At 33.5% G+C, this 14,087-nt stretch overlaps 1 protein-coding gene across 4 annotated transcripts; it reads right to left on the bottom strand.

Annotated features, from left to right (window-relative positions):
• Positions 1-257: 257 nt before the first annotated feature.
• On the bottom strand, positions 258-13,031 carry LOC146954476 (protein BRASSINOSTEROID INSENSITIVE 1-like). 4 transcript variants are annotated; one of them, XM_085716631.1, is made up of 4 exons: positions 12,215-13,031; positions 10,873-11,088; positions 1,133-3,109; positions 258-942 (listed from the first exon to the last, which is right to left on the bottom strand). In XM_085716631.1, the coding sequence occupies exons 1-4, from the start codon at positions 12,834-12,836 to the stop codon at positions 599-601; spliced, it is 3,159 nt and encodes a 1,052-aa protein (XP_085572757.1). In that variant the 5' UTR covers positions 12,837-13,031; the 3' UTR covers positions 258-598. The 4 variants fall into 4 exon arrangements, with proteins under 4 accessions (XP_085572757.1, XP_085572763.1, XP_085572768.1 ...); XM_085716637.1 differs by having other exon boundaries at positions 1,133-2,611; positions 12,215-12,964; XM_085716642.1 differs by having other exon boundaries at positions 1,133-1,684; positions 12,215-12,952.
• Between the last annotated feature and the right edge of the window lie 1,056 nt (positions 13,032-14,087).

A 14,087-nucleotide genomic window follows, 5' to 3' on the forward strand; every position in this document is an offset into this window, starting at 1 on the left:
ATGAGTTTCCACACACATATTTTTATTTTTTTAGTACAATTCACACATATAATTTACTATAGACACATTTGTTTCCTATGTAAAAATATAATCTTATGATTTTTAGTGAAGATTCATTTTAGCTCTTGATAATTTTTGAACATATCAATTTAGTCATTGATAAAAAATTATGTTCAAATTAGTCATCAAGTCAAGTATATTGATGTAACTTAAAATAGTTGCAGCAAAAAAGTAGTTAAAAAGTATGCAAGAAGTAATTGCTAAGGAACATCAAATTTCATACAAAGGGCAGGCTAAGGAACATCAATCATATGACATTATTCAGTACATATGACAAACATCCAAAAACCAGTGAATACAAAGTCCAGATATATACTCAGATTCGTAAACTTTCACATGCTTGTGGGATGAACCTTATTCAGCTGTCGATTCTTATAAAAGCAAGAGGAATGAAAAAAAATAATGTACTTCAATCTCATACAACAAAGAAGAAAATTGAAAGGTCAAACAGAAAGAGCAAGCCATCAATCTAAAAACAATATTGAAAACACCCCACACAAACATTACAAAAGGAAAAAGTAAACACCTATAACTTGACCTAGTTTGCGCTAAGAACCAAAGTCTTTATTTTGATTAGAAACGCAATAACATCTTCCATATTGATTCTTGCTTCAGGTGAATCTTCACAACAATTCAGGGATAAACTAAAAATAGATGACATGTGAAACAATAGATCAATTTGGTTCCCATTTAGTTGGACTAAATTAGAATCCAAGACCTCCATAATTGCATTAGGCAATGATCCACTGATCCATGTCTTCAAGCTTAGTTCTGCAGCAAACATGTCATCTGTTGGCTTTCTTCTTGTGAAGATTTCCATTAGCATAATCCCATAGTTGTACACGTCTCCTTTGACAGAAACAATTCCTTTAGATCCGTACTCTGCAAGTTAAGTCTAGTTAATTAATACTAGTTATCAAATATTCTAAAAGTTAAGGCTTAGATCTATACAGTGTACACGTTAATTACTAATATGTGTGTTGTAGATCTTTTTTGTTGATAAAATCAAATAGATTGGTTGAGACCGAAATATAAAGAAGATAATGTTAAGAAGTAAAAGAGAAGAAATGACCTGGTGCAAGGTATCCAATAGTAGCTAAAGTTTGTGTATGAGTTTTAGATTGTCCTTCATCTATGAACTTGGCAATACCAAAATCGCTAACACGTGCAACCATATTTTCATCCAACAAGACATTAGAAGGCTTTAGATCACAATGAACCACGGATATTGAAGAACCATGATGGAGATATTCCAATGCAGATGCAACATCTATCATTATATTTAACCTTTGCAGGAAATTTAAGCAATGATTATCTGAATATAACCAATCGTCCACACTTCCATTTGACATGAACTCCACCACCAATGCTTTGAAATCATGATTTGAACAACTACTGATAATCTTAACCAGATTTCGATGTCGTAGATTTCTCATTACATTGCATTCTTCATCAAAGCTTGTTGATTTTGCCTCTGAATCAATTACTTTGACTGCAATCATCTCACCATCAAGAAGCATCCCCTGATACACAGAGCCAAAGCTCCCCCTTCCAAGTAATTTACTCTCATTGAAACCATTTGTTGCTTGCACAAGTTCATAATATGTCATTCTTCTTGTAGCTCCTGAAATTGATAATTCCCTTTCAAGAGTATTTTCAACATTTTTCCGCTTGATTCTAAAACATATGATGAATGCAACAATTAAAATGGCTGACACAACTATGGGAAGTATGCATTTGAGTAATATCATCTTTGCCATTGACATTTTCTTATGTTGTTTGCCACAAGGTGGTACTTGGAGGCGAGGATTTCCGCAGAGTAATCCATTGTGCATAAAAGATTGAGCTGTGAATTTCTTGAAAGGTCCACCATCAGGAATCTCACCTTCTAATCTATTATATGATAAGTTGATGTTTTCAAGATTAACAAGTGATTCTAAGGATTTTGGAATAACACCAGTTAACATATTTTGGGACAAGTCCAAGGAGAACAAGCCTACCATTTGACCAAGTAATTTGGGAATTGATCCATTCAATTCATTTTCTGCTAAGGAGAGAATCTGCAATGTGAGTAAGGAATTGATGGTTATTGGAATGTTACTTGAAATATGATTTCTTGATAGGTCTAATAGTATAATTGCTCTCAAATTCCCAATCTCAGGTGGAAGAGTACCACTTAAAGAATTTGAAGAAAAATTTATCTCTAATATATCCCTAAGATTCCAAAGAGATAAAGGTACTCTAGAGTTCAAACTGTTGGATCCTACATGTATCCTTATAAGAGAAGTCATATTTCCCATACATGTTGGTAAAACTCCAGAGAGCTTATTCTTTTCAAGATACAACTCACCCAAACTCTTCATTTCACAAAGTTCTTCAATAAATGATCCTTGTAGTCCATTGCTGCTAAGATTCAAAAATTGAAGTTTCTGCAACCCTTTGAATGTACCAGGTATTGGTCCAGTTATATTATTCACAGAAAGAGAAAAATGTAGCAAGTTGCTCATGTTTCCAACTTCTAGGGGAATATTACCATCAATTCCACATGATGCTGCCCAGAAGAATTCTGTTGTTAGGTTTCCAATTGATTTAGGAAGATTCGGTAGTATATGATTATGTGATAAGTCTAGAAATTTCAAATTTCTACAATTTGACAAGGAAGTAAAGAACTGATGAGAATCTTCAATTGTCAAATTGTTGTGAAATGTGTCAAATGTTTTGAGGAACCTTAAATTTCCAACAAAATTGGGTAGAGTTCCACTGAATGCATTGCCAGCCAATCGAAATTCAATAAGATTAGAAGAGTTGAATATACTATTTGGAATTTTTCCAATAAAATTGTTATGATACAAATGTAGATATTGTAGCTTAGGAAGGTTATATCCCATATTTGATGGAATTATTCGGGAGAGGTGATTTATTTCAAGATACAAGCCTATGAGTGATGACATGTTGAAGATTTTGGAAGGAATGGATCCACTAAAGCTATTGTTATACAATACTAGAAACTTAAGTTTATCAAGATAGCCAATCTCCTCAAGTATCGAACCTGGAAATGAATAACATTCATGGTTATTTGGTAGAATAGTGATCCTTCATCTTGTATATGGGTAATGTTTTGGGAACACAAAAAGGGACAATAAACTATATCCGACCACATTTGGTGCAAATATTTAAACATTTTGCATATAAATTAAAAAATATTTAATAGAAACATTAAATTAATGTTATATTTTAAAAAGGGTTAATTATGTTTTTGGTCCCTACAAAATTGCGACCTTGTAAGTTTAGTCCTTACTTAAATTTAATAGCATTTTTAATCCCTACAAAAAAAAATTTACTTATAATTTTAGTCCCTGTTAAAATAAATTTTGTTTAATTATCCTTAAACTCTTAAATTTTTTAACGATTCTTTTTATGCAAGTTTAGAACACTATGAAAGGTTAATTTACTAAAATCTATAATTTTTTAACATAAAATAAATTAAATATGAATTTTTTAAAACGACAAAAGTTTAAGATATAAGTAACAAAAATATGGACGTAGAAATCAAATTTTTGTGATATTATTTTTGGAGGACCTTTTAATAACGTTCTTAAACCGCCTGTAAAAAATTGTTGAAAAACTTAAGAGTTTAAGCATAAATTAAACAAATTTGGATTGAGTAAGGACTAATATTGAGTGCAGAAATTTTTTGTAGGGATTAAAAATGCTATTAAAATTAAGTAAGGATTAAACTTACAAGGTCACAATTTTGTAGGGACCAAAAACATAATTAACCTTTTTAAAAATAGTCAAGACTTTTCAAAATTTTATTATATCGACTATCACATATTGGTACATAAAAATTTTCATCTGCGTATACAAAACATATAAAATCATCATCAAATGCGGTACAAGTATTTAACTGTGTTTTAAATATAAAATAAAAATTTATTTAATAGAAACACTACATGAATGTTGATATTTTGAAAATAATTATGAGTTTTTAAAATTTTATCATATCGACTTTCTCATATATGTATATAAAAATTTGTTTATGCAGATATAAACATATAAAATCTGCAATGGGTGTGGTGCAAACATTGAATCATGTTTTGCACATAAAATAAAATGCTATTTAATAGATAAACTACATTAATGTTTATATTTTGAAAATAGTCATGAGTTTCCAATATTATATCGACTTTCTAATACATGTATATCAAACAAGTGTGTAGAATTTAATTGTACTTGGGTGTGGCAGTGGCGCCATGTTTAAATAGACAAGCTCACGGTAACTACTTTTGTGAAACCTGTTGCAAATTTCGAGATTCTGTTAGAGATCGGCTGGACGGCCAATATCACCCTAAGGTGATTCTTCTATACGATAGTTCACACATGTGATCTTCCTTACGCGTCCTTAAGGTTGTGTAATGGGTTAATGGATATGTTGAATTAGGCCTTTGTACAGACTAAATCCCGGTCTGGAATAGTTGCCCCAGAAGCCCTCACTATCTTTATGATATGAGGAACTTGTTTAGATCTGAAAATTGTTGGTTGGTCCTTGATGTTTTGCCGTTTCTCCCGATGAGTATGTAGTGAGTGGGAGTTGAAAGGTGATGATTGGAGGAATGTACATCATTTGATGCATGCAAAGTTGAAACTACTCCTCCTTGGACATTTTTTATGTGTGTCCCACACATTCGTGGATTAAGGCGACACGCCTAATGGTGCTCAAGTATGGTTACTTTCTTGAGGTACAATCTAAGATGTTGAGTCACACCATAATGATTATTGACCTTGATAATTATCCTCTTTTCTGACAACTGGGAAGAGTTTAGATATGAAATTTGGGAGATCATTTAGTAAGAGGTTAAGTAGAAATAATGGTCACAAGGAAAGGGGTTTGAATTGTGACCCTTTGAAAGTTTTGGCTACTTCTCAAACCAGATTCAAGAATCTAAAGTATGTATCAATGTGAGTTTGTTACAATAGGAGATTGGTTTTAAATAAAGGAGTTAAGGGATAGAGAAGACGATACAAATAAATTATATTGGTTCATCCAACTAGGCTGGTCCAATCCCAAGTGACTGTGAGATTTTCAATCTGGTGTCTGAGTTACCTTTTCAGAATCAACACTTTTCACTTCTTTTATGGTCTACCTGAAATTAATACTTTAAGCTACCACACAATCCCCCTTTATAACCTAAATCGATGATTAGTGAAGCTTTGCAACTGTTGACACAATTAATGTTTACAAAGAATGAATTAGATCTCACAATTGTTCTTGTGTCTTGTTTTCCTTTGGATGATGTAGCTATATTTTGTCCTTTTGTACTTTGCCAAGTGGACCAATAATGATTTGGAATTCAAAGGAGCAGAGTCACAATCACTGAAGCACTAATTACTAAAGTGATTGGTGCCATAAGCAATGGGATGTTCATCGTTAACACTGGCAATACAAGTGATTGGGTCTCAAGAATCTACTCAACTCTCCAAGAAGAGAGTCTCAAAAAGCAATTCATATCGAAAATGAATATAGATTACTGCACAAGCTGATCCTGATGTGTTTTATGCCAAAGGAAGCAGGAATAACCTATATGTCTTGGGATCACAAGCATTTTCTATACTTTTTTATCAACAAGTATCCCATCAACCTTCCAACATACATTTTCAACTATCTTTGCACTTCTATCAGACATGGAATCAAAGGGAGAAAAGAATGTGCCCTATACAAGACTTATATCTGAAATCTTCCATCAAGGGAAACTACTTCAGAAGCTACAACATGTTGGAGTAGCTTCTGATGAAGAGCTTGGAACTTGCACAGGAAGAGTGATCTCAGTTTTGACTCTGGGCCACATGAAGATAGTTGAGAAGAAGAAGGTTATCATTACTGATCAAGACCTTCAGACAAGCCTCAACTTATCTCAACTTATGGAGGACTTCCCACTAATATCAAAGGAAGACCCTCCATATATGCTTGCTCACTTCATTTCTGCACATTATTAGAAGACATGTATAGCTATATTATGGGATCAGATTCCTGATCATCCTGAACAGCCTTGGAAGCCAACAAGAAGAGGAAGGTGACCTCATAAGATCCTAAGGTTAAACTTTAGAAGCCAACAAAGAAGATAAATAGAACAAAAACTACATCTTATGATGTTCAAAAGGAAGTTGCAGAGTTAAATATTGTTGAGATTTTGCCTACAAGAACAAGAAATTGAGCATATGAGAAAGCCCCTTCAACTTCTGTCAGCAAGAAACCAGAGAAAATGCAACTTAAGAAGTCCTCAGTAAGAAAGTTGATACTTCAAAAAAAACATAAAGAGGAAGAAGAGTCTGAAGAGACAATAAGGGGAAAACAGGTTGAGGCCAGAGAGTTGGTTGTTAAGGTGACACAGGAGATAAAAGGGAAGAATACAGAAGAGAGTTCCAAGATCTTGGCCACTAACATGAAGATAAAGTATGAATATGGTACTTGAGAAGCTGCAAGGCCAGAAGCAAATATCATTACTGATACTCAAGATAATCTTGCAATCTCTACTCCTTCCAACCCTATACACTTAGATTCTCTTGAACACACACCATCACCTACAGATAACCAACCACTTAGCTCAGTATATACAAAACTACTAAAATCTAAGACTCCATCACTATCACCCAAACCTCAAACTGACCCTGTATTAGAGGTTGAGGAAGTTTTGAATGTAAGACCTCTTCAAACCTATTTACTAGGTGAGAAGCCTCTGATCATCCCTAGCATTACCAACCCTACATAAGAAGAACAAGCTGAGTTGGATATGATAGCTGCAGAAAGAGCTAAAATCCAATTTGACTTAAGAGTTCTATCAGAAGTTGGTAAACCCCCTCTTTTCTCAACCACCTATGTCCAAACCAAACATCAGAAATCCCCATACACTAACAAACATCAAAAACAACCTCTGAGACAACAATGGAAGTTATTGTCTCAAAAATCCAAACAACAATAACAACAAACATAACAGACTCTCTGATACATCTTCATCAGTGTCAGAAGACCAACCCTTTCTAGTTGCCCCTCTTCATTTTGCTAAACCTGAAACCAATCTTGAAACCTTTGATATTATCATGTCTGAAGCATCAGAAGTTGAAACCCAACTAGAAAACTTGGCTCAAATGAACATAGCCTCTGATGATAACAATCTAAGAAATCTCGTAGACAGAACTCTTGATGATCTTCAGACTGTCTCCATTGCAACTCAACTAAAAGCTCTCATAAGCTAGTTTGAAGTAGTCATGAAGAGTATGGTCTCGAGACATATTTCTAACTCTGCGTTTGTTGAAGCAACTCCACCAAAAGTGCTTGAGATTCTAATGTCTGGACTTCAAGCTTCTTTCATCTCCAAGTTCTTTGTGCAGCCTTATCAGATTGTGATCAAAATTTAAGAGCCTGAGATTATACAATTTCAAGACAAAATGGAAGCTGATCTACAAGAGAAAAAGCTGACTACTTAAGCAATGAAGGCTCAACTTATGGAAGTTATGCTTGAACAGAAGCGTCAGAGTGTGATTTAAGCTGAGCTAGTCAGTAAACAAGAAAAACTGGACAGAAAAATGTAGAAGCATCGCATAAGTCTTTAGCTAAGCAAGATCAGATGGCCAAGGAGCAGCAGATGGGATTAATGCCCTGTTGGAGATGATGCAGAAGTAGCAGAAACCATAGAAACTTTAGTTGCACACATTTCCTTTATGTTTCTTGCTCCTAACTTCTTATGCATTTGATAGTTTATTGAATCTGATACATTTTTCTGCTTCTGATAGTATATGTTTTGATATATTATTTGCTTCTGATGTTGATACAATCATGTTTTTATCCAGTCTTTTCTTACTCTTTTTTTAAAACTTTTTTTTTGTTGATGACAAAAGGGGGAGCAAGACATATAATAACATTTAGGCTCTGAGTCCACTAAGTTAATTAAAATTAATTAAGGAGAACCTTCTTCTCATCTCTTAGCCTCTGGATATAATGTGATATGCTTCTGAGTGACGTTTTTAAACTTAAAATGAATTCAATTAACATGGATAGAACTTAGGGTGTGCTTACGAACCTCGCCTTCAGGACTATCAGACTTAGGGGGAGCTTACAAACCTCAGACCCTAGAGTCAACTTCTTAATTAGATTAACAATAATTGTTTATTAATACTCGAGTTTGTTATCAGCAAAAAAGAGGAGATTGTTGGAACAAAATAAGTTTAAACAACGCCTCATGGGTTTTGATTATAACAAGGTATTAAAAGATCAATTGGATATGCTAATATTTTTTCAAGTATGTAGGACCATGGACTAGAATTTAATATGTCTTAATCAAGTATTGGTTCTGAAAGAACAATTGAAGAGCAAGGAATTTACAAGAGAAGCCAAGTTGCAAGTCAGAATCTGATGAAGTCAGACTCTAATGACTACCCAGAAGTTGATGCAGTCAGAATCTAATGATCATCCAGAAGATGAACCTTAGACCCTGGATGCCAATTTATGGATATTTGAAGACACAAAGGTGCATAAGGCCCTGCAAGATGAAGCAATGATGGTTCTGAAGAATTAGAAGGTCATTGGATGGTATTCTCATATAAGGACAATAAAGGGCAAAAAGTACAATTGTACAACCACTACCTCCAACAATCCCATGTTCATTGTAGGAGCTACAACTGTGTCTCTAATGGATTGGAATGGTTAATTCCTTATCAAGGAATGGTTTTCAAATTATTCCTTCCTGGGACATTAACCAAATCAAGCAACAAATCAATGATGATTGATCAACCTTCTCTAACAACTCTATTGATGCGCTGACACTATTCAACGTCTCTCTGCAACCTCTATATAAAGGATTGATGACTTGAAGAAACTACAAGACTATGCGATATTTTCGTAGTCCTAAAACTCTGTCAAAATTTTATAATCATCAAAAACTTAGAATTTCTTAACAACTTTCATATCTTAGAAATTCTCAAGTCTAGAGTCTGATGTGTGTTGTATTTTACGAACACCTCTCATTGTATATCAAGTGTTTAAGTCAAATAATTTTCTTTGTAATCTTTGTTTGTCAGAAGTCTCTTGCTTGTGTGCTTTAGCATTTGTAATCTTTTGTGATTATAATGAAAAATCTCTTGTGAGTGATAAGGGGAATGGATTACTTCCAGATTGTGGAAGGAACCGGAATAAATTGCTTTGTGTCTTTCTCTTCTCTCTCTTTACTTTTATATCCACTACAACTAACTTAGAACATTGCTTCAGAGTCTGAACTCTATCAGAGTCTGAACCTTGGACTTAGTTATAAGAATAAAAAGCTAACACAATTCAACCCCCTTTTTTGGGTTTTTCTCACATTCAGGGTGCACATGTGACATTCCCTAAGTGTCAGAAAATTTAGTGATTAAAACACACCCTCTTCCTTCTCTCTAAACCCAAACAAAAGCACTGCCTCCCTCTTTCCAAATTTGTGGCCGTACAAGATGTAGATAATAGTGGTTGGTGATGTGACGATTGATTTGGCATCCACATTTCCTTTCCTTCCTGTTTGTGTCGGAAGACCATGTTTTGTTGGCGAAGCTCACAGCGCCCGTCGCGCCGGTGTTCCTTGTTTTGAGGTTCTCTTTGCTCTTTTCCTTCCGGCAACCAACCCTCTCTTTGTTTAATCCTCCTTCGTCGCATTTCGCCACCATTTGTATGGAACAAGGAGACTACTTTTAGTTTCGATATGGATCTTGAAACTTGAATCTAGGTTTGTGTTTCGTTGTTGAGTCGTATCTCGTTGATCTGAAGGTGCTGGTTTCGAACTGGTTGTTTTGGATTTTGTTTGTGTCTGTTGGGAGGTTTCAAGAAAGTTCCATCATTGGAGGTCGTCGGATCATCTCATTGTTTGGATGGCCTTTGTGTGTTTTTTTCTTTCTATTGTATGTTTGTGGGTCTTGTTCGTGTGTGTTGGATCATCTATGTTGGTGGGTTGTTTGTTTGTGATGTATCCAGCTGTTTGTGGTGTTTGTGTGTTCTTGTCAGGGGATGGGGAGGCTCTAGATTTTAGCTTAGTTGTGGTTCAGTTTTAATAACCCGTAAGTGTCTGGTTCGATTTCAATAACCCGAAAGGGTATTGTTTTGTTAACCCAAAAAGGTTTGTTTGGTTACTTACGTATTGGATTCGTCCCTCGATCTGAGTTTTTATCTGTCCTGCTCGAAAGAGCTTTATGCTTGCTGCCGTGTTTAGGGGGTTTGGCACTTGGATTTTGTTACCGTGTTGGCAGCCGATCCATTCTCTAAATTTAAATCCTTTATGTTCTTTTCAATGTTCACTTTTCAAATATATTTTTTTTGTAACTTGGTTTCAAGTTTGTACGTGAGTTCGCTAGGTTGCACTCCTGATAAGTTAATTTTTGTTTGGATAGATTAGGATTAGTCCAATTGGTATGATTTTTCATGATGTATCCTCGTTTAGGTTATACCTGGGTCAGGTCTAATGTCCCCCCAGTTTCTGTATCTCTTTATTTTTATTTAATATATTTTTCTTTTGGCTAATATATATATATATATATATATATATATATATATATAATCTTTAATTCTACTTTTTAAGGGTTAACTTTGCAACTTTTACGACAAACTTTTCATATTAAAAAGCATTTTCATTAAGAGATTTCTTTACCAAGATTAAGGGAATATGATTCTAAAAGAAATGGATGAAATAAAAAAAAATGAAAGTTTTTTAAATAATTTTACGAAATGTAAAATAATTGAAAATGATCAATATGCATCTTATTTCGTGTAAATGTGCTAAGATAGAAAATAAAACATACCTGTAAAAAAGTTCGATTCTAATTGTAAGTTTATCAACGATGTGCAGTTACCAATTGATCTTGGAACGCTTCCTTCAAATTGATTGTAGGCTAATGTAAAATCTTCAAGTTGAGGAAGCTGATTGAAAAAATCATTTGGTAGTCTTCCATTTAAATTGTTATTGGCAAGTTCGACCACCCTCAAAGAAGTCATGTTGTTAAGCGATGGGATTTTACCTACATATGTAACATGAATATCACATTTAAGATTCATTTATCATCCCTAAAAAAAAAAAAAGATTTATTTATCAATACAAGACATCAAATTTTCTGACTTGAAATTTTCTGAGTGTTGTTCTGCTGGTTGTTGTTGTTCCAAATTTTCTGACTTATTATATTGTTCTCTTGTTTTGCATCGTTATGTGTGTGGTTTGGTTAGGAGTTTTACATGTATAAGCTATGTATTCTTTTGACCAGTGTCTTCTTGTAATTGTGGATATCTTGTAGGTTTTGTGCTTTTTTTTTTTTTTGAAGGATGTAGGTTTTGTGCTTGGTATCAGTGTTAGTAATATTTTGATGATATTTGAAAGAATTCTTTTTCTTTTTTTGGTTAAGTGTCTAGTGGCTGGTGCTCAAACATTTTAAAATGTGAAGAGGTAAAATGTCTGGGGTTCGAACCCTAACCCCTGCATACATTATGGAATGTCCCTGTCAATTGGATAAACTAGTGTTTGTTTTCCTTTTCATTAATAAAATTTTAGATTATAAAAAAGTGGATGGGTATATTTATTTTTATTTTATTTTTTTTAAGGAGGATGGGTATATTTATTAACTAGTCTAGCATCATAGATTGGATTTTTTTTTTAGCGGTGGAAGAGTTGAGGATCCTATAAGGCAAGTACTTTTAATTTTGTCATTTTTACTAAGAAATTCTTTTCTGAGTTAAGAAGAGTTATGGGGCTTTTTTTAGCAAGCACACTAAGTTATCTTATAACCGATAGATTATAACTTATAAACTCATATGACTAATTAAAAAAGATCTATTTGCACTCTAATTTTTAATTGTAAAATCTAATTAAAAACATGTCCATTACTCCTAAGATATTATTTTCCACTTTGTATTTATGCAGAAAAAATACGTAAATGATTCATAAGAAAGATTTAGTAAAATTTATATAGAAAAGGAGAATAATTTAGCAAAATAACAATTCTCATTCTTTCACTTATAATCTTTTATTAATATATGTAAAATGGCCAATACTCGACAAATATTGTTGAAAAGAGTAACTCTAAATTAAAATTATAGAATCACAAATAGTGGGAGATAAACTAACATGACACATTATATATGAGGTTGGAGTACCTGAAAAGTAGTTAGAAACTAAATAGAGAATTTCGAGTGAAGACATGTTTGAAATTGTTTGAGGTATGGGCCTAGACAGTCTGTTGTAACTAGTATCCAATTCTTTCAACCTTTGAAGGTTGCCAATAGACTGGGGGATAATACCACTGAAATTGTTAACACCAAGAAACAAATATTGAAGTTGTGATAAGTCCCCCAAGGCTGCAGGAATTCCACCTTCAAACTCGTTATAACTTATATGAAGAACCTTTAATCGGCGCAACCGACATAACTCTTTAGGTAACTGACCACCGAAGCTATTATTTTTAAGGTCAAGTATAACAAGAAAGGACAGGTTCCCCAAGTTTGGGGAAACGTTACCTCTAAGACTCATGTTTCGGAGAATCAAACTGTTAACTCTACCGTGTCGTTCATCACAAGCAACACCAACCCAATTGCATACGGAAGAGGAGGTTGACCAATTATTACCCAACATATTATAGGGGTCTGAAGTAATTAGTGATTTGAATGCTAGAAGTGCAGATTGATCTGTTGTGATGTTTTTTGAATTTGAAGCTAAGCAAGCCATAAAACAATGCAATGGTAGCAAAAAAAGTAAGAGACGAGATAATATATTCATCATTTTTCCTTAGTATGTGTGGATGAGAGAAAAGGCAAGGACTGATGGGAGACGAGGCAAGGACTGATGGGGATGATATATAGTGGTTAAAAAAATGAGTTTCCTATGCTATTGTTAATATTATTTTGTGTAAATGTGAGAGATTCTCATACAGAGTGTTGGTGGGGGCTAGTTGAGTCAAATCAACCAAGTCTAGATAGATATTGGAATGGTTTTTTTTTCAAAGTTTTGCAATTGAAAATTCAGTCAACGAAGAAGAACAAGAGTATAGCGTACAATACATGGAAAATGATACCTTCTTCGTTTCAAAATGAGTGTCGCTTTAGCCAATTGCACACAAATTAAGGAATATAATAAAGTAATCAAATGTCATAACAATTTTACCAAATTATCTTAATCAACTATTGGTTTGTTTTTCATTAAAGAAAAAATAATATTTTGGAATAGTGTAACATAGTATTAATTGAAGGGTACAATTGAAAATGAAAAGTTATTATTTCATTGGAAACTGAAAGTGACATTCATTTTAAACAAATTATTTTGGCTAAAACGACACTCATTTTAAAACGGATAGAGTAATTCATTACAATCTGACGATCCTTATTAAGGATTGATTTACTACCTCTTATTTCTTATCTTCGACTATTCTTTTGGTTTTGTATAGCCACAAACTGTGAAGCCCCGATACTTCAAAATGAATTGATTTACTACCTCTTGATTCTTCTATGATTTTGTTTGTATTTAATTTATGTTGCTAGTTGAAATTTATGTTGTTGTTGTTGTTTTAGTTCAATTATGTTATTGTTGATGTAGAATATATGGTTTAATGGAAAGTTTCTTGATCTTCTATGTTTTGAAAGCTTTTGGATTCTTTTTCATCCCAAAGCAGCAAATACGCGCTTGGGATTAAAGAATTCGGACGGGGCAAAATGAAAAATTCGTAGGGCACTCGAGAAGGACGGGGCGAAAAGAATTTCACCCAAGTTGTGCAATAATATATGAGCTGGCTACATATCTTCAATACATATTCTCATCACTGCCCTATCTAGTTAAATTCGTTATGCATTTTGCCATCCAACTATTCTAAATATCTACCTAGTTGTTAATAGGACCATCGATAATTAATATCAATAGTATCTTGATTGAACTTGATCGTGTCGTGCAGGGACGGATCCATAAATTTTAACAAGCGGGGTCAAATTATTTACTATAAATATTTATTAAAAATATATAATAAATTTATAAAGAATAAAA

The sequence above is a fragment of the Medicago sativa genome, chromosome 1 (assembly GCF_051527215.1).
Source record: "Medicago sativa cultivar Bolivia chromosome 1, Bolivia_mono, whole genome shotgun sequence".
NCBI classification, from domain to species: domain Eukaryota; kingdom Viridiplantae; phylum Streptophyta; class Magnoliopsida; order Fabales; family Fabaceae; genus Medicago; species Medicago sativa.